We start from the raw sequence: 22,754 nt of genomic DNA, 5'->3' as shown, positions 1-22,754 counted from the left end.
ATTTTTTGCAAATCCTATCCAAATCCATGATCCAAAAACAACACAAGGTTTTTCCCTCTTTCCTCCTACACCATTCATTGGGTTATAGGTATTTCAACCAAAATATTTGTATCTTTTTATGAAATGACAGATTCAGACAAGCCTTCCAACAATAAAGCTCATGAGACCTCGCTGACATCTAAAATGACACAAGCAAAGGATTCTTGGTCCACCAAGCCAATTGAAGACACTGAGTACTAGAATTTGAGATCCATGATATATTATTTCCAAAACACTAAACACAATTTAAAAAAAAAAATTAAAATTAAAAAGAAAAACATCAAATGTTATGACAACAGATCGATTTTGATGAAGAACAGATACACAAACACTAGCAGTCTCAACAAGTTAAAAACCAAAATAAATTTTAAAAAAAAACACACAAACACAAACACTATAAATAACAAAATCAAAGATGATAATCCAATATTTTCTATTTTTTGTGTGTGTGTGGAAACGAAGCTAGTGCATATAAATGTGTGTATATATAGGTAAGTAGATAGCATAGATAGATTCAAATAGAGAAGTAGGTGAAGGTGAGTTGAGATGAATTAGATGAAGAGAGAGATAAGTGAACCAGTAATGAGGACATGAGATCGGCAGTGCTTGCAGTAATAAACGAAGAGATCGGAGTCTGGACCATCTGGTGCGCCGTTCTCACTCGATTAGCCTCGAGATCGATGAAGAACAGAGATCGTTGCGATTGATGAAGAACAGCTAGAGCAAATTGCTGCGGTTGCGTTCTGTGTGTTTGAGCTTCAAATCGAGGGTTGTTTGAGCTTCGATCAACATTGATGAAGAACATACAACACAAAATCTGCAATCGAGCGAGCGAGAGAGAGAGTGTGTGTGCTTAAGCTTCAACTCGTGGGTTGTGGAAGAGGCAGAGAAAGTGAGAGACAGAGAAAATGAGAGACGGAGTTTAAGACAGTGTTAATAAATCGACCCAATACGACGTCGTTAACGGAAATCAACGACAACGTTTTGAGAACGCTGTGTTTAATGAATCTATAATGACGTTTCCATAAACGCCACAAAACAAACATTGCTATATGCCGTTTTTTTAGTAGTTAACCTTTTTAGTCTCTTAAGTATGTGATTTGTGTCATTTTTATTAACAATGTTTAAATTGTGAAAAATGTTTTAATTTGATCACCTAACTCTGTTAATCGATGGTGTTAAAGCTGGGGTAAATGTGGCAATTCAATCGGAACAAAAAGTACATTTGTAATATATACTAGAGGTGAGTGCAAATACTATACATTTGTAATTTTATTTAAATTTTTGGATAACTTGAAAACTGAGGAAAATTGATCAGTAGTTTCGGACCGTTTAATGAAGTAAAAAATTGAGTCATTTTAACAGTTGTTACATGTGATAGCCATTGGGTGGAAATGGATGACAATTATTGGGTGAGAATGATATTCTTGAAAAAGTAGAGAACTTGACAGTGGCTAACACCAATTTAAATATAATAGAATAAATATACTAGAAAAGTGAGCATTGAAATCAGCAATTATAGAATCCAGTTTGTGGTTAAAATGAAAGGTAGTTCGGAAATAAAAAAGGGTTATTTATATGGAGATTCTTAAATTATTGAGAAATATTATTTTAACTTTTTGAATTATAAAAATATATAAATGAATTTTTTAAATTATTGGCGTATTTCACGTTGGCCCTATCTGTTACTGCATTGACATTTTTGAGATGAAAATACTCTATAACACTATATAACACACTCAACAACACTTCTTTTTAATTTTAGTCATTTTTTTTTGTTTTATTATTATTTTTAAATATTTTTTTCTATAAAATATATTTATAAAGAAAATTGAAAAAAAAATAATAAAACAATAATAATGAATTAATGCTTATATTTAAAAAAAATAAAAATTAATAATAATGAAATTGTAAATATATAGAATGTTGAAGGGTATTTTCGTTTAAAAATATTTAAAAGTTTGGTTAAACTCATGATGCAATAACAGAAAGGGTTAAAGTGGAACATGTCAAAAATTTAGGAGATCCATTTGTACAATTTTATAATTTACTCAAAGTGATATTTCTCAATAGTTTAAAATGTCTATGTAAATAATCCAATAAAAAAAGTTATGACAAAAGTTTTCAAGATTAATATAGATATGAGTTCCTAATTTTGTGCCCCTAATTTCACCTCCAATGATGTGGCCTACTCTCTTATAAAGCGATCCAACACTCCTCTCCCTCTTATTTTTAGCCTTTTTAATTTTACAGCATTAGAGATAAAATTGGAAGAACAAAATTAAGGGGATAAATCATTATACCATATACTCCTATGCCTCACCTTTTTCCCTTTTCCAAAACAAAGTAAAAAATTTATTTTTTTTCTCATGTAATTCACTGCAAGTTTCCAAGTGTACTGATTAGAGAAATGCTAAATTTTTGAAGTTGAACTCATGCAGTATAACCCCCCATCAGGTAGCATACAAGAAACGCTATATATATATTTTTAATACCAAATAAAACTTTCTTGAAAATTCGTAAAGAAGCCTTGATGAATGACCTTGAAGCCATGACATACATTTGATTCAACAAATGAATTAGTAGCTAGTCTTTCATGAGTGAAGGCAATTACTACTACCTCTAAAGACATCAATTTGTCATATAGTGAAATGGTAGAACTTACCACAAACTCATGATGCCATTTCTTGATTTTGTGTGTTTGCTCTGTTCATCCAAACACCATTCTCATCACACGGGAAAGAAATGAGAGCGGGACATTCTACTTTCTCGAAGTAGATCAAATTGGGAAATAATCTCCTAAGGTCCATCCAAGGCATTTGGAAGTCACTCAAGTACTTCAATTGCAACATCTCAACTGTGGTAGTTGCTATTTGGTCTAGATGACACAATAGTCCTCCTCTAATGTGGAGTTTCTTCAAGTTCTTCAGATTGCCAGACAACAACCAATTGGGTGTAACCATTTCAGGGAAACACTCAAGCTCTAGTTTTTGCAATGAGGAAGGAAGTTCCGTCTGGATAGGAAGTTCCAAATCATGCTGCTCGGTGAACGATCCTGTTAGTGCTCTTGTTAGATTGGCACGTGGTTGTGGCTGTGGTTGTGGTTGTGCTTGCTTAGATGTGTCATCTCTTTTGCCTTGTAATATGCATCCTAGCCAGGATATTTTTAACTTCTGCAAAGTTTTTAATCTTTGTAAATGACGGAGCTGCTTACTTGTTGGGAATTCTTTCATATTGGTGTGTAGGCTCAATTTTCTCAACTTTGACAATTTTGTCAAATCATCGATAGTACATGAGTGTTTGTCATCGGAATCTCCAATTATAAATCCCTTAAGTACTTGGAGTTCTAATAGCGAACCAAGTCCCTTAGGCATGTGATCTAAAAAGTAACACTTTGATATGTCCAAGTGTGTCAAACTCTTAAGTAAACCAATCCAATCTGGAACCACCTCAAGATTGTGACAGGATCTAAGATCTAGGATCTTGAGAGTAGTCATTTCTGAAATGAATTGGGGAAGCTCTGTAATTAAAGAAATTCCTCGAAGGCTAAGCAACTGCAACTGTTTCATATTCTTCAATGCATTGAGAATTTTGATGTCTGCGACTTCAATGTGATGCGTGACTGAGTTCTGCCACCTTCCCAAGTAAACAATTTTGAAATGGGTGAACTCCGAAAACCGTTCAAACCTGTCATTAATAATAGCCTCACCAACATTGAGGAAGCATGGATGCTCATACCGAGCATATTCAGTAACAAATCGAGTATCCGAATCCATAGTCCACACTGGTCTAAAGTAAAACTTCTTTAAAGTCGAATGAATGAAAGGGCGCATCCTGTAGCTATCCACAACCAAGCCAGAATTTTTGTAGATAGGCTCGATGAAGCCCTTTGCAGTAAGCTCATCCAACAACTCGTTGCCACAATCCTCTGCTGTCTTCGTCACCGCAATTTGTTCTTCTGTCTTTCGGTCGATTGAGATTGTGGGTACAAGTCCCTCTCCAATCCACCAGTAAATCATAAGCCTTTTCTTTATAGTAACCATTTCTGGGAACATCAAGAAAAATTCCAAACAATATTGTAGTTTCACGGGGAGGCGATGGAAAGATACATCGACATGTTGAAATGCAGAGGTGTGATCAAACTTTGGGTCCTTGTACAAGCTGTACAAATCACCGGCCTTGTTTTCATCGACTTGGTAGTTGCTGGTGCTACTGTTAATGGATCCATCAAACCATGGATTCCGACGTGGTTTGGAATAATCATCGTATTGGACTTTAATAAGCTTTAAGGGAATCTGGGATTTCAACTTCTTTACGGCCTTTTTCAATTCGCCAAGTTCTTGTGTATCACTCCCTCCTTCTCTTGTTTTGAGCTCCTCAAATTTCTCACAGGCCTGGTTGATTTGCACATTCATATGATCTACATACTTCTGAACCTCTACCATGGCCTCTTTCATGAAAGTAAGATCTCGACCAATCATGTTAGTGAGTGCAGAATCTCCAACTTGGTAGTCGTCATTGTTTGCGGTGGTGGCGGTGGCGGTGGCGGTGGCGGTGGTGGTGGTGATGGTGGTAGTAGTACTAGTAGCTTTGTGGTGGTGGTTGTCAAGTGGATTTGGTAGGGAGATACTGCAGCCCATGGCTTTCACTTCCAAAAGGTCGTGTTGAAGTCTTGGCTAGAGATCTGATCCAAGAAACAAAAACAGTCTTGGCTAGAGAGAGAGAGAGTGAACACGTTTTTTTCTTTGATGGTCAGGGTTTCAAAGAGAGAGATGAATGAGAGAGAGGCAAATGAGAGAGAAGAAACGTTGTGACACCACAAGAGAGAGACTTGTGTGAGGGAGAGGGAGAGAGAGAGAGACGCCAAGTGAGACTGAGAAAAGGTGCAGAAGAGAATGAAGGGGGTGGCCTACAGATGTTGGAAATCTACCAAGACAATAATTGAGGAGACACGGGGAAGAAATATGGTCCACTGGCCGGGACAAGGGTCGTTGAAACCGAGTTCTCTCGATAAGTTTTTATATCATGTTTAAATAATAATTTGAGATAACTTGATGGGTTTCGTTTTAATTTCTGGAATTTATTATGAATTTTATTTTAATGATTTAAATTATTTATTTTGTAAGTTTTTCATATATATTATTTATAAAAAATATTTAAGTCAATCTGATAATCGTAATATTTTTATTTTATCGTGTTTGTTTTAAAAAAAATAAATAGTTCATTTAAAAAAAAAACGCATTTATTTAATTTTTCAAAACTAAAAGTGATAAAATAAAAATATTACGATTATCGATTTAATTTAATTTTTTTACATGAATAATATATATTAAAAATCTTACAAAATAAACAATTAGGATCATTGAAATAGAACGGTAATGGATTACACGGAGAAGCCCAACCCTCCCTTTAACAATGTGGAGGAAGTTCCACTAGTCTTTCGTGAGAGAAGGAAATTACTACTATATAACTCCCAAGATATCAATTTGTCACATAGTGAAATTGTAAAATTGTAAATTTAGGATGTCATTTCTTGATTTTGCCTGTTTGTTTTATCTATCCAAATACCATTCTCATCACATGGGAAGTAAGTGAGACCGAGGCATTCTACTTTCTCCAAGTAAATCTAATTGGGAAATGATATCCTGAGTTCCATCCAACTCATCTCTAAGTCACTCGAGTATTTCAATTGCAACATCTCAACTGTGGTAGCAACTATTGTGCCTAGATAACACAATAGCCCTCCACTAATGTAGATTTTTTTGTTCAAATTCTTCAGATTTCTAGACTACAACTAATTGGGTGTAACTATCTCGGGAAAACACTTAAGTTCTAGTTTCTGCAATGAGGAAGGTAGTTCCAATTGGAGAGGAAGTTCAAAATCATTCTACTCGGTGAATGATCTTGTCAATACTTCTGTCAGCCTGGCGCGTAGTTGTGGTTGTGGTCGTACTTGCTTATGTATGCTTTTTGTTTCACCTCATAAAATGCATTGTGACCATGATATCTTTGACTTTTGCACGGTTTTTAATCTTTTTAAATGATGGAGTTGCTTATTTGTTGGAAAATCTTTCACACTCGTGTACATGCTCAATTTTTTTAGCTTTGGCAATTTTGTCAAATCACGGATAATTCATGACAACTTTTTGTTCTCAGAATCTGGAATGATAAATCCCTTTAGGACTTGGAGTTTTGATAGTAAACCAAGCCCCTTTGGCATGTGATCTAAAAAGTAACACTCAGATATGTCCAATTGTGTCAAACTCTTAAGCAAGCCAATCCAATCTAGAACCACCTCAAGATTGTGATATGCTCTGAGATCCAAGATCTTGGGATTAGTCAGCTGTGAAATGAATTGGGAAAGCTCTGTAATCAAAGAAATTCCTTGAATGCTAAGAAACCTCAACTGTTTCATAGAATTTTGGTGTCTGTGACTTCAATGTGATGCTGATTGAGTTATGCCACATTCCCAAGTAAACAATTTTGAGATGGATGAACTTGGAAAACCGTTCGAACCTACGATCAATAATAGCCTCACCAACATTGAGGAAGCATTGAAGCTCATACCGTAACCGAGCATATTCATCAACAAATCAAGCATCCAAATCTATAGTCCACACTGGTTCTGGTCTAAAATAAACTTCTTTAATATGGAATGAATGGAAAGGGGGAATCCTATAACTATCCACGGCCAAGCCACAATTTTTGTAGATACGCTCGTTGAACCCCTTTGCAATAAGCCCATCCAACAACTTGTTTCTCTTCCGTCACTACAAAAAATTAAGATTTTAGAGACAAAATCACTTTTTAAGGACGAAATATTTTTGTTGTTAATAGTGTTATTATTTTATTTTTAGCGACAAAATTGGACATTTAGTGTTGAATTACCAAACCTTTGAGACCAAAAATTATTTTTGAGAATAAGTTATTTTGTCCTTAAAAATGTATTTATTAGCGACATTTTCAAAATTTTGTCTTCAAAAGCCTTTTTTTTTTGACATTTCGGGATGTTTTTGTAGCAATTATTCTCTCGAGAACTAAAATTAGTCCCTAAATATTTTTTCTAATAAAATTTATATTTTTAAAGACCAAAAAATTTAATCACTAAAAATCTTATATGTTGTAGTGCCTGCAATTTCTTCTAGTTTTTGGTCCACTGACATTGGGGATAGAAATCCCTCTCCAATCCACCAGTAAATCAGAAGCCTTTTCTTTAGAGTAGCCATTTCTGGGAACGTCCAGAAAAATCCCAAACAAAATTGCAGTTTCAAGGGGAGGGCAGCGAAAGATACGTAGATATTGTGAAATGAGTGGTGGGACCAAACTTTGGCTCCTTGTTTAAATCGACTTGGTAGTTGTTGCTGCTACGGTTAATGGATCCATCAAACCATGGATTCCAACTTGGTGTCAGCATTATCTCAATACTAACTCAATTCATTTATCATTTTGTACTATCGTGTTGTGTCATTTTCGGTAAGTGTTTGGTTTATATCGTGTTAGCGTGTTAAGTCACAAATTTTGACCATTTGCTTGATAAGGAAGTCATATTTGATGTATCTAAGGCTTCAATCAATGCAGGTATATCGTTGAGTATGCATTGCCATTGTAGGATAGTATTCCTATTATAACTAGTTTGTTAGATGAGTTTGGTAGTTAGTTGGAGTATCGAGGCTTTGTATAAATACAGGTTATAGTTGGTTGTCATTGATTAATCAAGATGATGAATTGATTTCAGTATTTTTTTCATTGCTAAAAATAATGTATGAAAAAATTAAAAATTTTCCCTATATGTTAAATTTAATAAAACTAATTTCTATTGAATGCAATTAATTATAAGAATATTTGATTTCAACTCAAATTTATTTTTTTAATTTACGAAAATTATATTCTATAATTATTTTTTTAATAGTTTATTTATTTATTTTATTATTATTATTTTTTTACGACATATGAAACATTATATTAATAAAACACAATAACAGTACATAATCAAGATTCCAAAGGGCCATCCCAACCAAACAACAAAACAAACAACAAACAACAAAAAAACAAATTTGCCAAAAAGCAGTTACGATCCCGGAAAAACCATCGATCTGATTAAAAATGTGGTCTGGAAAACAAGATCTACTTGAAGCCCGCAGTCCCCGTTGATGTCGTCCCCGTCACTACTATCCAACTTCGCCACCACTGTTGCCGGAGAAGGAAGGACACCCACAATGGTATAGGAAAAGAGTTGAGAGAGAAGACACTATTGTGAGTGTTAAAAATCCAAAAATTTATATTGAAATCGGAGAAGAAAACTCTCAAAACTCCTATTTCGGACGTAAAAATTCCAAATCTACACTCTAAAACTATAGATCTATACTCCAGGAGTGTAAATCTACACTTTCGAAGTGTAAAATGAGTTACTAAAATGTCGCCAGAGAACCGCCAGAGTATTACCGGAAATCTCTTAGCTCTCTCTGAACAGTATGCATGCGTGTCATTTTTATTTTATTTTTAATAGATTAACTGGTGGATATGCAGGCATCATAATTGGTGGATCTAGATGTCATGTGTAGAAACCAATTTCATGGTTAAAGACTGAACATTTATTAACAAACAATTATCCCCATCAGCCATGCTTGTGTATGTGCTTTTCAAAGATAGTACAGATATACTCATTCCAACAACCCTGTGCCCCACCGCTTTTCCTTTCCCAAAACAAAGTAAAATTTTCATTTTTTTCTCATGTAATTCATGTAAGTTTCCCCAAGTGTACTGATTAGAGAAATGCCAAATTTTGAAATTGAACTCATGTGGTATAACCTCCATCCAGTAACATACAATAGACACTATAATAAGGGTAAATTACAAATATAATCCCTGAAGTTTGCTTAAAATATAGATTGTCTCATGTGATTTAAAAAATTACAAGTACTCCCTTATTAAAACTATTTATTTGACAGAATTAACTAAAAAAATAAAATTCATAATTGTTCTCCTATATAATAATAAAATTACCTAAATTATTAATTGAAACATATTTTTAACATCATTAAAAATAGTTAATTGACTTGATAATTTATTAATAAAAGGGATGATTTGTTATGAAATTAGAAACCTCAAAGGATGGAATGTAATTTTCAAACCACAGGAAGCGATTCGTATTTTAATCAAATCTCCGGGAGTGTCTTTTGTAATTTACCTTTTTTTTTTTATATATAAATACCAAATGCAACTCACTACAACATTTTCTTAGTTTAGTGACATTTGAAAGTGCCACAAAACTATTCTTCTAATGACATTTTTTGGTCTTATGGCATTTTGAACAAGTGCCACTTCTATCGATGCCACGGTAGATATGAGTGCTACGGTAGATACTTGCAAGTGCCATTGCACCATCATGGCTGAAAACTTTCAATGACATTTTAATGTCATGGTAGATATTATTTGTGGCACTATCAAGCGCCATTAAAAAAAGAGTTAGTGACACTTGTAAGTGTCATTACACCATCAAGACTAAAACCTTTCAGTGACACTTTAATGTCATGGTAGGCACTATTCGTGACGCTATCAAGTGCCATTCATGACGATAATTCGTTGTAGAACAATTTGATCCGCTCTTGCGGAGACTCGAACCGCCAACCTTCCGCACCATAAACCTTATACACCACACTCTTCCCACTACACCTCTATAGCACCACATGATTATATATGCAACATATATTATTTATATAGTACATACATCCATATTAATATAAAAGTATATGTATAAACATAATTATTTTATTGAACATAATTTATGTAAAATTAACTATTTACTACCAAAATAAAAAAGACCACTTTTAGCGACTAAAAATATTTTTTAGTCGCCAATTCTATACTTTTGGCTACTAATTGTTTTTTAGTTGCTAAAAAACTTAACTTTTGTCGACCAAAATCGGATTTGGTCGCCGAAGATGCACTTTCATCTACCAAAATTTTGGTCACCAAAAAATTTTATTCCCGCCTTAGGATTTTAGTTCTCCCGCGCTAAAAATGACCACTTTTGGCGACTAAACTTATTTTTTAGTCGCCAATTGTAGACTTTTGGCTACTAAAATTTTTTTTGGCACCAAAAAGCTTTACTTTTGGCTACTAAAATTTTTTTAGTTGGTAAAACCCATATAATCAGCGACCAAACTTATTTTTAGTCGCCAATTGTAGACTTTTGGCTACTAAATTTTTTCGTCGCCAAAAAGCTTTACTTTGGGCTACTAAAAATTTTTTAGTCACTAAAACCGATATAATCAACGACCAAACTTAGTTTCAGTTGCCAATTGTAGACTTTTGACTACTAAAATTGTGTAGTCGCCAAAAAGCTTTACTTTTGGCAACTAATGCTATTTTGGTCGCTGAAAGCTATACTTTCAGCGACCAAATTTTTTTGGTCAAGAAATTTAATCGCCGAATATGCTTTTTCCTGTAGTGTATATTGAGTTTAATTCATTTATTTTTAATCATTTACTGCATTTTAAAAATTTAGAAAATATATTGGCATTTTTTGTTTTTTCAAAAATGTCATTATAAGCTTGGAAAGTTTTTGGCTTAGTGGCATTTCTCAAAATGCTATAAAATATTTGTTTATGACACTTTTCACCTAAGTGCCATAAAAAGTAATTTGCACCTACCTAGTGTCCTGACATTTTTTAAAAAATGCCATTGCAACTAAAGTTTAGTGGCATCTGTTGGTAAATGTCGCGAACATAATTTTTTGTGTCATTATTTTATAAAATGTCATAAAAATTATGTGACATTTCTTTATTGAAATGCCACTAGAGTCTTATATGTTTTGTGGTTCTGTGGCATTTTTCTAAAACATTTAATGCCAATTTTTATTTTTGTGGCATTTTCTAAAAACATGCTACTAGTGTAGTGCCACTAAAGTGTAAATTTGTTGTAGTGACATTTTTGTTGTAGTGAAGTGACACTTTTTTAATTGAAATGCCACTAGAGCCTTGTATGTTTGTGGCTCTATGACATTTTTCTAAAAAATGCCACAAAATATTCTTTTTGTGACATTTTTTAAGAACATGCCACTAGTATGGTGTCACTAGAATATGTTTTTGTTGTAGTGTTATGACACTTGTTCATTGAAATGTCACTAGAGCCTTTTATGTTTGTCGTTTTGTGACATTTTTCAAAAACGTGCCACTAAATATCATTTTTGTGGCATTTTCTAAAAATATGCCACTAGTGTAGTCCCACTAAAGTATGTTTTTGTTATAGTTTTGTAACACTTGTTCATTGAAATGTCACTAGAGCCTTTTATGTTTGTCGTTTTGTGGCATTTTTCAAAAACGTGCCACTAAATATCATTTTTTGTGGCATTTTCTAAAAATATGCTACTAGTGTAGTGCCACTAAAGTATGTTTTTGTTGTAGTGACTTTTTCTTGAGGAATTGTAAAGAAACCTTGATGAATGACCTTGAAGTCATGGACTACATTTAATTCAACAAATGAATAAGTAGAGCTAGTCTGTCATGAGAGAAGAAAATTACTACTATATCTCAAGACATCAATTTGCAATTTCTAAATTTTGCCTCTGCCCCTCCAAACACCATTCTCATCACACGGAAAGCAAGTAATTAGATGGGACATTCTACTTTCTCTAAGTAAATCAGATTGGGAAATAATCTTTTAAGGTCAATCCACCGCATCTCTAAGTCACTCAAGTACTTCAATTGCAACATCTTAACTGTGGTAGTTGCTATTGGGCCTAGAACAATGAAAATGCATGAGTGAACATGTGGAGAACATAAATTTGAACAATTGAAAATTTGAAAGTAGAAGAAGATCAATCAACAATAAAGGAAAAGGGTCGTTCCCATTAACCTCCATCCTTGCTACCAATATATATATATAGATATTTTTTTTACTCCATTCAATTCAAATATGTAGTTTTTTTAAAAAAAAAAAAATCAGAAAAATTGATTTTATGTTTAAGAAATGAAGAGAATCTACCACGACCATTAATTAATTTTGATATTGCAAAACTCATTTAGAATGTGGAGATACAATATCTTAGGATTAGCTTTACTAGGGTCGTTCCCATTAACTCATTCAGGTTCAGCCATTCTCATGAGCGACACCACTCACAAGCAAGTGATGTCAATCGTAGTACCTACTTAATAATTTATTTGTTTTATTTACTATATATAACTTTTATTTAGGATTAATTATACTTGGCATCCCTGCACTTTTGTCAAAATTCCATTTTGATCCCTTCACTGTCAATTGTGAAGTCAATCCTTAACATTGTCAAGTTGCAATGTCATCATTCCGTGCATCTATAATTACCGAGGTTGATTAAAATTAAAAGTTGAGGGACCAAATTGAGATTTTGATGAAAGTATAAGGACTAAAGTGAGATTTTAGCCCTATTAACGCTAGATAGATGGAAGGGTGACATTGTAACTTGATTTCAAATTAAGGAGTTTACTGTTACAATTGAAAGAAGGGACCAAAGTGAGATTTTGGTGAAAATTTAGGGGTACTAAGCGTAATTCACCCTCCCAACTTTTACTCAAATTCCACTTTTTATTTATTTTTATTTCTTAACAAATACGCAAATTCCACTTTGGCTTTTTAATTTTTAACTTTCACTCACTTTTTTAATGGTGGGGTGACGGGGAGGACTACATTGAAACTTGATTTCAAATCTAAAGACTTTATTATTGCAATTATTATAGTGAGAGATCAAAATAAATATTAAATGAAAGATAGAGACTGAAAATTGTAATTTAGCCATTTAAAAATAGTGAAGATGTATATGATATTGAGAACCTCAGTGCAGGTCTTAATTCTCGTTTGGTAGATGGAACATATAGGGGTTGTATGGTACATCTTATCTGAGTTGCTTATAGCTTTTTTATTTTTTATTTTGGGAGTCTGTGTCAGACTGTTTGGTATAACTTTTGGTTATAGCCTATTAGGGACTAAAGTGAGATTTTGGTGAAAGTGCAACGACTAAAGTGAGATTTTAGTGGAAGTATAGGGATAATGACATGAGAAAATGTTACATATTGCTCACATGTGAACTAATGTCAATAGTTTAAGAGAGTAATTGTTCACAAATGTGATAGTTTGAGGGGATAAAGTGAATTTTTCTCATGACATTGTTTTGTTTTTTGTTTTTTGTTTTATGGGTTTGATAAGTTGATTAATTATTTAAGCATTAATATAAATGTTTTGAAAATTGATTTGATTTGTTCAAATTAGGTTCTACCAATATGTACAAATTTTTGAAATGAATTAATTTTAGTGTGATATTCATCTCTTACCCAAGTAACTTGTGATAATCACACAAAATTTTTTTTTAGGAAAGATCATGTTGATATTAAGAAAAAATTTCATTCTTATTAATTAGATGTCCTATAGGTGATGGATATTGACAAGTGATAGATATTCTATAAGATTTGTAAAATTTAGAGGGTATATGATATTTACTTTGATTTCTGTTTTTTGTTTTATGAAATAGAAAAATAAAAAACTAACACGGAAAAAGTTTGACAAACTATTTACAATTTTAGCAATTATTCTATGAATTCTTAAAAGCAAAGCTTTGTTCGTACAAAAATAAAAATGATAGGTGCTCATTGTTTTTGTTTCTGAGATACAAATTTCTTCTTTTTCTTTTTCTTCTTCTTTATTTTTTTTTTGAATATTAACACAAGTTGTTGCAGTTGCCCCATCCATTCTACGTAACATGCAATTTCCCTCTTGATAGATATGTTTCCCAACATCCATTGTTTCTCGTCGCTAGTTGAATACCAACTTAGTAGGTTAAATTCTCTTCACCTTAAATGATCTAAAATTTTCAATTTATTTACCTCTGTAATGTGTCTTTGTAAAAGGTCTTCATCTATTGTGGTAGGAGGAAACTATAAGCTATCCTTGTGTCTTTCACTCCTCAAAGCACTTGGATATCCTTTCTCTAAAATATAGTTTATGCAAAATTATCTTTATGGCATTGTAACCACGATCAAGGAGGTTTCAGCAAAGAAGATGAAGCATGTACCAAGGAGGTAGAACAGAGGGTAGGACCTAGTGGGAGAGGAGGTAAACATAGTTCTCGAGGAGACCATGATGGAGGAGTCAGTGCACAACCCGAAAATTAATGTTGAGCAAGTCTTTACACATGGTTTTATCATAAGCTTTAGTGGATTAAGAGATGGACTTGGGCATGGCATCAATCTTGAAGTGTATTTGGCCCAAGCACTTAGTAAGACTTTAAATGGGAAGGGATTTCTGAGCCTAAATCATTCAGGCTTAGTTAGGCAACATGCTTCTGTCCCAAAACTCCTGCGGAATGAGAAGAAAAAAAAGAAAGAAGAAGGTTCAGCTAGAGGGGTTCACCAGCTTTACTAGACATCATAGGCATAAAGCTGCAACAGTCAGCAAGCACACCTCTAAGACTGTCATCTACAGACTAGCAACAGCTGCGTTAGCACGTTCTGATCTGTCTAAAGGTATTACTAGTTCGAACAATCTTCTCCTCAATGAATCTAAAGCCACTATACAATTGGGAAAATCTCTTAGCATCAATTTCAATGGGAAAGAAGATGATGTTCTAAACAAGATTATTGAGCTAGAGCTAAAAGACAAAGAGAGATCCAAATAGGAGGGTTAGGTCTAAGAAGGAAGTAGGATGGAAACAAGTAGGCTTAGCTGGAACATTTAGTGGGTTATTAGCAGTTGTTAAGCTAGTCTTTGGGTGGTGGCATCAAGTGTAAGTGGTCATGTGAGCTAGTGTTGGTGAGATGCTTGGTTTCTTTTTTCTTTTTTTTTTTCCTTTTTTCTTTCTCATCCTTATTAATGTAATCTCATATGTAATGTATGGTTTCTTCATCAATAAAGATTTTCTTTGCTGAACAAAACAGTGTCGTAATGACATTGCAATTTTGCTTACTTAGCGATATTTGATGACTAACATGCTAGTAGTGAACAGTGATCACTAACAATATTTTGGTATGGCATTTTTGGCAGGTATAGGAAGTATGACTCTATAAGGTTGATCCTTCAAACTCGGAAAGAAGATATTTGATATCATCATCAAGAGTTACTCTTTTATCCAACATGCCTGTGCCAGAGAATGCCAAAGATGCTACTGAAAATCTCAAGAAGTTCACAAAATTATGATATGCTATGGTTTTACTTGGTAAAAATCAATGCGTGTTGCACCAATTTAGCATATGTACACTTTGTAAACATTAAATATATATGAATGATATTCATGCCACTTCAAACTACTCACTTCATTTTGTCATCTTTTAGTTCGCCATAAAAATTTGTGAATATCATTGAACTAATAATATTACAACAATATGAATATAAGTACACCTAATGACGACGGGACATACTAGGTGAACTGGTGTTTTTTTATTCTAGTGAATTAGTTGATACTATTATAATATTATATTATAAATACTAATAAATAAACGAAAATGATGATAGGGGCATATCAGGTGAATGAATTGCTCTTATGGTTGGTGAGTAGAAATAAATTGTGGATTGAGAAAGGAGGGGCCACCGGTTATATATATAAGATTATATATATCAGTCGTTGTACTGTAGTAGCGGATCTTTTTTTGTGTCGTCCGTCAAAGCAAGGGGACCATGGCTCCCTAATGTGTTAATGTAGATACCCTGTTTGTCCATATGGACATTTTAATTAATTAATTAATACTCAATTCGTGGAGGGAGCCTCTTATTTGAGTTCTTTTCCCTGAAGTTGTTGTGTTGAGAATCCTTGCCATCCACATCCCAACTCTTCCTATAGAGGACAAAGGGTTGTTTTGGAAAGTAGGTTAAAAGTTAATTTTTTTACTTTTTTTAGTTTTTTTTTTAAAAAACATGTAAAAAAGTAGAGGGGTAATGCGATCTAAAAGAGGTTAAAATTCGAAAAATTGACTTTTAATCACTTGTCAAAAGAGGCCAAACTTGTTTAGGGTATGACTGAGAATAGAAATTACCCAGTCAAATATGCTTTTTTATTGTTTATGGATCTTAATGAGAAATTTCACTACTTTGATAAGTTAAACCCTTACTTGAAGAAAGTTTGGTATAGAATCAAGTCATTGAAGATCCTTCCTAAGGTTTTATTCTTTCTTTGGAAGGCCATTCATCATGCTTTTCCAATTAAAAGTTGTTAATGTGCAAACAAGAAGTTGAAATTGGACTTCTCTAAACATGTATCGGGATCTAGTTTGGACTTTGATTTTGATAGTGGAAGCCTAGTTCTTTCAAGGAATGGTTTTTTATTTATTTATTGGATATGTTGGTGATGACCCTTTGGGAGAAACAAGATTATTTTTTATTTTCATTTTAAAAATGTTGATCTTAAGCCTAGTGATATATTGGCCTTAATTAATGATCTTAATTCTTAATTTTATGCTTTGAGTGAAAGTTAGAGATTTGCAAGTGATGGATGGTTGGGAAGCCAAGTGATGCTCTACAATACCATCCAAATTGTTTAAGTTGGTGCCTATAAAGAGGCTATGTGGAGGTTGATATCCAGATAGATAGTTTGTTGTTTGTTTAGGCACTTAATGTTGATTATGCAACAAATTGCTACATGTGTTTTCTGATTATGGACATTAAGTGGCTAATAATGTTTGTGATGTTTTAATTCTTAGTTTATTATGTTTCTTCTTGTTCCTAATAAAAATAGAGAGAAAAAGAAGAAAAAAAAGACAAGTCTTACCTTGCACATGGATACCTACCACACATCAAACATTGATCAGTATGAGCTATGTCTAATAACATTTTTAGTCTCTTATGTATGTGATTTGTATCATTTTGATTAACAATGTTGAAATTGTGAAAAATATTTTAATTTGGTCACCTAACTCTATTAATCGATGGCGTTAAAGCTAAGGTAAATGTGGGAGTTGGATTGAAACAAAATGTACGTTTTTAGTTATATATACTAAAGGTGAGTGCAAATATGTTATATTTGTAATTTTATATTTAAATTTTTGGATAGCTTGAAAATTGAGGAAAACCGATCAATAGTTTTGAATTGTTAATGAAGGAAAAAATAAAGTCATTTTAACAGTTGTTACATGTGATAGCTATTGGGTGGAAAGAGGTGACAATTATTGAGTGAGCAAGGTATTCTTGAAAAAGTAAAAAACTTGATAGTGGCTCAAACTAATTTAAATATACACTTTATATAATAGAATAAATATACTAGAAAGTGTGCATTGTAATAGGCAATTATAGAATCCAGGGTGTGCTTAAAATAAAAGGTAGTTCTGAAATAAAAAAAGTGTTACTTATATGGAGATTTCTTAAATTATTGTGAAGTATTATTTCAATTTCCTAAACTATAAACGTGTACAGATAGATCTCCTAAATTATTAGAACATCTCCAATGGAGCTGTCAAACAACCTGCCAAAGCTATAATTTGGCAAGAGTGACAAAATGAGGGTCTCTAATGTCTTGCTATTCTACTTGCCAAAGATACCAAATGCTATTTATGTTCTCAAATTTGGTAGGTTGAATAGCAGCTGCCAGACATGCCACGTCAGCAAATATCAACAGATTTTTAGCTCCAAATTCAGTTGAAAAAACAAAATTCAAACTGTAGAAAACCTCCCAAATTTCCAAATCAAACCCAAATTTCATAATCAAACCCAAATTTCAAAGGAGTTGCCAAATTCACAAATTTCATAATAAATTTCACAATTTCAAAATAAATTTTAGAATAAATTTCACTATCTCAGAATAAATTTCACAAATTTCAGAATAACTTTGAGAATTTCAGAATCACACAAATTTCAGAATAAATTTCAAAATCGCATAAACAAATCACAAAAATTTCAATTTCAGAATCACACAGACAAAACGCACATCAAATTTTAGAATCAATTTCACAAATTTATATAAATTTCATAAACGAAATTAGATGATAAATACCTGGATCGACCTCGAGGGCTTCTTCTTCAACCGAGAGGTTTGACTACAGAGAGAGAGAGAGAGAGAGGCAGATTGGAGAGGTTTGACGAGAAAGAGAGAGATCGGAGACAACACCATGACAGATCGAAGAGGATACTGCTCTTGAGCTCAAAGACCCACACAGAATGGAGGAGGAAAACGGAAGAGAAGAGTGAGACAGTGAGAGGGAGAGTGAAGACAAAGACACACACAGAGAGAGAGGGGCGTTTCAATGATAGAGGAGGAAAATGGAAGAGGAGAGTGAGAGTCAGAGTGAGAGAGAGAGAGAGAGTGAAGACAGTGAATGAATGTGAAGATAATAGGTTGTATGATTCTAGGGAAATCATCTCAATTGTTGGTTTGTGTGTGGACGGTGGTGATCATTCTTGGAAGTGAAAAGAGCTGTTGTGCTTTGTTTGTCTCCAAAAAAAAAAAAAAAAAAAAAACAAACAAACAAAACAAAACAAAAAAATGTTTTGTTTTGTTTTTGTGCAGTGATATGTTTTTTGGTGGGGTGAATTATATTTAAATTTTTTTTTCCAATTTTTTAATTTTTTTGTTATTTTTTATTTTGTTTAGTCAGGAATACTATAAAAGACAAAAAAAAAAAATCATTAAAAAACCTATATCCAAACAATACCTACAAACTTAGAGGGAAAGTTGGTTAAGATTTGCCAAAATAATAAGTGACCATTGAAGCACCATAATATTGCTATAATTTGGCAAAATAGCACTATTCATTGCCAAATTATAGCAATAGCAATGGTATTATAGCAACAACCATTGGAGATGCTTCACTTTGACCCTATCTGTTACTGCATTGCCATTTTTGAGATGAAAATACTCTTTAACACTATATAACACACCCAACAGCACTTCTTTTCAAATTTTTTCATTTTTTTTTGTTTTATTATTATTTTTAAATATTTTTTTTTCTGTAAAAATATATTTATAAAGAATATTGCAAAAATAATAATGGATTAATGCTTATATAATAATAATAATAATAATAATAATAATAATAATAATAATAATAATAATAATGAAATTGTAAATATATAGAGTGTTGAATGGTATTTTCATCTAAAAATATTTAGAAGTGTGATTTAACTCACGGTGCAGTAACAGAAGGGATCAAAGTGAAACATGTCAATAATTTAGAAGATCCATTTGTACGATTTTATAATTTAGTAAAAGTGATACTTTTCAATAGTTTAGAATGTCTTTGTGTAAATAATGCAATAAAAAAGTTACGACAAAAGTTTTCAAGATTAATGTAGATATGAATCGTGCTACATCTCCTAATTTTGTCTTCCTAATTCCACCTTTAATGATGTTGTCCACTCTTATATGAAACAGTCCAACACTCCTCTCTCTCTCTCTCTCTCTCTCTCTCTCTCTCTCTCATCTTTGACCTTCCTAATTTCATATCATTAAAGATAAAATTAGAGAAACAAAATTAAGAGGATAAATCATTATATGATATACTCCTACGCCTCACCTTTTTCATTTTCCGGAAAAGAGTAAAAAAATTATGCTTTTCTCATGTAACTCTCTGCAAGTTTCCAAGTGTACCGATTAGAGAAATGCTAAATTTTGAAGTTTTGAACTCATGTAGTATAACCATCAACAGGTAGTGTAAAAGAAACACTATATATATATATATATATTTTTTTTTTTTAATACCAAATAAAACTTTCTTGAAAATTTGTAAAGAAACCTTGATGAATGACCTTGAAGCCATGGCATACATTTGATACAACAAATGAATTAGTAGTTAGTCTTTCATGAGAGAAGCAAATTACCACTATATTCAAAGACATCAATTTGTCATATAGTGAAATGGTAGAACTTACTACAAATTCACGATGCCATTTCTTGATTTTGCGTGTTGGCTCTGTTCATCCAAACACCATTCTCATCACATGGGAAAGAAATGAGAGCGGGACATTCTACTTTCTCGAAGTAGATCAAATTGGGAAATAATCTCCTAACGTCCATCCAATGCATCTGGAAGTCACTCAAGTACTTCAATTGCAACATCTCAATTGTGGTAGTTGTTATTTGGTCTAGATGACACAATAGTCCTCCTCTAATGTGGAGTTTTTTCAAGTTCTTCAGATTGCCAGACGACAACCAACTAGGTGTAACCATTTCAAGGAAACACTCAAGCTCTAGTTTTTGCAATGAGGAAGGAAGTTCCATCTGGATAGGAAGTTTCAAATCATGTTGCTTGGTGAACGATCCTGTCAGTGCTCTTGTTAGATTGGCACGTGGTTGTGGTTGTGGTTGTGCTTGCTTAGGTGTGTTGTCTGTTCCGCCTTGTAAAATGCATCCTATCCAGGATATTTTTAACTTTTGCAAAGTTTTTAATGTCTGTAAATGACAGAGATGCTCACTTGTTGGGAATTCTTTCATATTGGTGTGTAGGCTCAATTTTCTCAACTTCGACAATTTTGTCAAATCATCGATAGTACATGAGTTTTTATCCTTGGAATCTCCAATGATAAATCCCTTAAGAACTTGGAGTTTTGATAGTGAACCAAGGCCCTTGGGCATGTGATCTAAAAAGTAACACTCAGACATGTCCAAGTGTGTCAAATTCTTCAGTAAGTCAATCCAATCTGGAACAACCTCAAGATTGTGACAAACTTTGAGATCTAGGATGTTGAGATTAGTCATCCGTGAAATACACTGAGGAAGCTCCGTAATCAAAGAAATTCCTCGAAGGCTAAGAAATCTCAACTATTTCATATTCTTGAATGCATTGAGAATTTTGGTGTCTGTGACTTCAATGTGATGTGTGACCGAATTTTGCCACCTTCCCAAGTAAACAATTTCGAAATAAATGAACTTGGAAAACCCTTCAAACCTGTCATCAATAATAGGCTCACCAATATTGAGGAAGCATTCATGCAAAGCAAATGATGGAGTATAAATTCGATTATTCGTACCCATAGTACACACTACTTAACGCAAAACTGGTTTAACGCAGAATGAATTGAAGGGTGCATTCTATAGCTATCCACGCCCAAGCCACAATTTTTGTAAATGGGCTTGATAAAGCCCTTTGTAGTAAACTCATCCAAGAACTCATTGTTAAATTCCTCTGCCGCCTTCATTTCTTTGACCATTGAGCTTGAGGATACAAGTCCCTCTCCAATCCACCAATAAATCATAAGCCTTTTCTTTATAGGAACCATTTTTGGAAATATCAAGAAACATTTCAAACAATGTTTTAGTTTAAATGGGAGGGCATCGAAAGATACCTTGATTTGATCGAACTTTAGCTCCTTGTACAAGCTTTGCGAATGGCCGACCTTGTTGACATCGACTTGGTAGTTGTAACTGCTACGGTTAATGGATCCATCAAACCATGGATTCCGACGTGGTTTGGAATCATCATCGTAATGGTTTTTCATAATCAGCTTTGATGGAATTTGGGATTTCAATTTCTTGACTGCCACTTTCAGTTCGCTAAGTTCTTCTCCTCCTCTTGTTTTGAGCTGCTCAAATTTCTGACTGGCCGGTTGATTTGGACATTCATACGATCTACATACTTCTGAACCTTTACCTTGGCCTCTTTCATGTAAATAAGATCTCGATCAATCATGTTAGCGAGCGCAGGATCTCCAACGTGGTAGTCATCATTGTTTCTGGTTGGATTTGGTTGGGAGATACTACTGTCCATGGCTTTCACTACCAAAAGGTCGTGTTGAAGTCTTGCCTAGATTTAAGAGAGAGAGAGAGAGAGAGTGAGTGAACACATTTTTTCTTTGATTGTTAGGGTTTCAAAGAGAGATGGATCAAGAGAGAGAGGCAAATGAGAGAGAAGAAACGTTGTGACACCATAAGAGAGAGACGATGTGTGAGAGAGAGAGAGAGAGGGTTGTTGAAATTGCATTCTCTCGGTAGGTTTTTATAAATTTTATAAGATTAATGCTTGAGGACTCGAATTTGAGGCCTCGAAATTCATATTTTTTTTAAAAAAAAAATTTCTATCTTTTTTTTTTTTTTTGCAAGGGTGGTTATGTGTATTAGACATCTCGCATTAACTTAGTCTGTATGGTTTGATAAAATCTAACCCAACTCACTCACCTTATCAAACTACATAGGTTGAGTGTTTTTTTTTTCTTCTATTTGTTGGGCTATGTTGGTTTATTTTATTTTATTTTATTTGTTGGGTTATGTTGGTTTGGTATTTTTTTTTTTTTAAAAAAGTGGTTATGTGTAGGGGTGTGCCAAAAAACTAAACATTCAACACCAACTCATCGTACAAAATTATATGAAATTAACAAAATTTAACCAGCAGCTTAATTAATCAGTCAATTAGGTTGGACTGATTGAGTGATAAAATTGACTGATCAGTTAGGCTGTTGGTTAAATTTTGTTAATTTCATATAATTTTATATAATGAGTTGGTGTGGAATGTCTAATTTTTTGACACATTCCTACACATAAACCACCCTTAAAAAAAAAAAAAAAAAAAAAAACTAACTAATACAGCCACCACCCAAAAACATAAAAAAAATGTTGTTGAGGCAAATTCGAGGCCTCTAGCATCGCTGATTTTATAAATATAAATTTGAGACAACTTGATGCATTTATGAAATTTATTATGAGTTCTGTTTTAATTTATGGAGTTTATTATAAGTTTTATTTTAATAATTTTAATTATTTATTTTGTAGGGTTTTTTTTTTGTAGGTTATTTGTATATATTATTTATAAGAAATATTTAAGTCGATTTGATAA

General features: G+C 33.1%; 1 protein-coding gene and 2 long non-coding RNA genes across 3 annotated transcripts; all 3 read right to left on the bottom strand.

Annotated features, from left to right (window-relative positions):
* Positions 1-2,711: 2,711 nt before the first annotated feature.
* Positions 2,712-4,520, bottom strand: LOC145802646 (disease resistance RPP13-like protein 4). Its single transcript, XM_082895404.1, has one exon. The coding sequence runs from the start codon at positions 4,518-4,520 to the stop codon at positions 2,712-2,714; it is 1,809 nt and encodes a 602-aa protein (XP_082751530.1).
* A 3,428-nt stretch (positions 4,521-7,948) lies between these two features.
* On the bottom strand, positions 7,949-18,313 carry LOC145802378 (uncharacterized). The gene is made up of 2 exons (XR_014344576.1): positions 17,984-18,313; positions 7,949-8,226 (listed from the first exon to the last, which is right to left on the bottom strand). It is a non-coding gene; the product is annotated as an uncharacterized LOC145802378 (long non-coding RNA).
* A 1,384-nt stretch (positions 18,314-19,697) lies between these two features.
* LOC145802377 (uncharacterized) lies at positions 19,698-21,895 on the bottom strand. Its single transcript, XR_014344575.1, has 2 exons — positions 21,271-21,895; positions 19,698-20,873 (listed from the first exon to the last, which is right to left on the bottom strand). It is a non-coding gene; the product is annotated as an uncharacterized LOC145802377 (long non-coding RNA).
* Between the last annotated feature and the right edge of the window lie 859 nt (positions 21,896-22,754).

Source organism: Camellia sinensis, chromosome 11 (genome assembly GCF_055761805.1).
Source record: "Camellia sinensis isolate YWXY chromosome 11, ASM5576180v1, whole genome shotgun sequence".
NCBI lineage: Eukaryota > Viridiplantae > Streptophyta > Magnoliopsida > Ericales > Theaceae > Camellia > Camellia sinensis.
Note: the sequence above shows the minus strand (reverse complement) of the source record. Positions and strands in the feature narration are given on the sequence as shown.

Coding starts and splice junctions, on each gene's coding strand:
- LOC145802646 (XM_082895404.1), bottom strand. CDS start 4,520: ATGATTGGTCGAGATCTTACTTTCATGAAAGAGGCCATGGTAGAGGTT.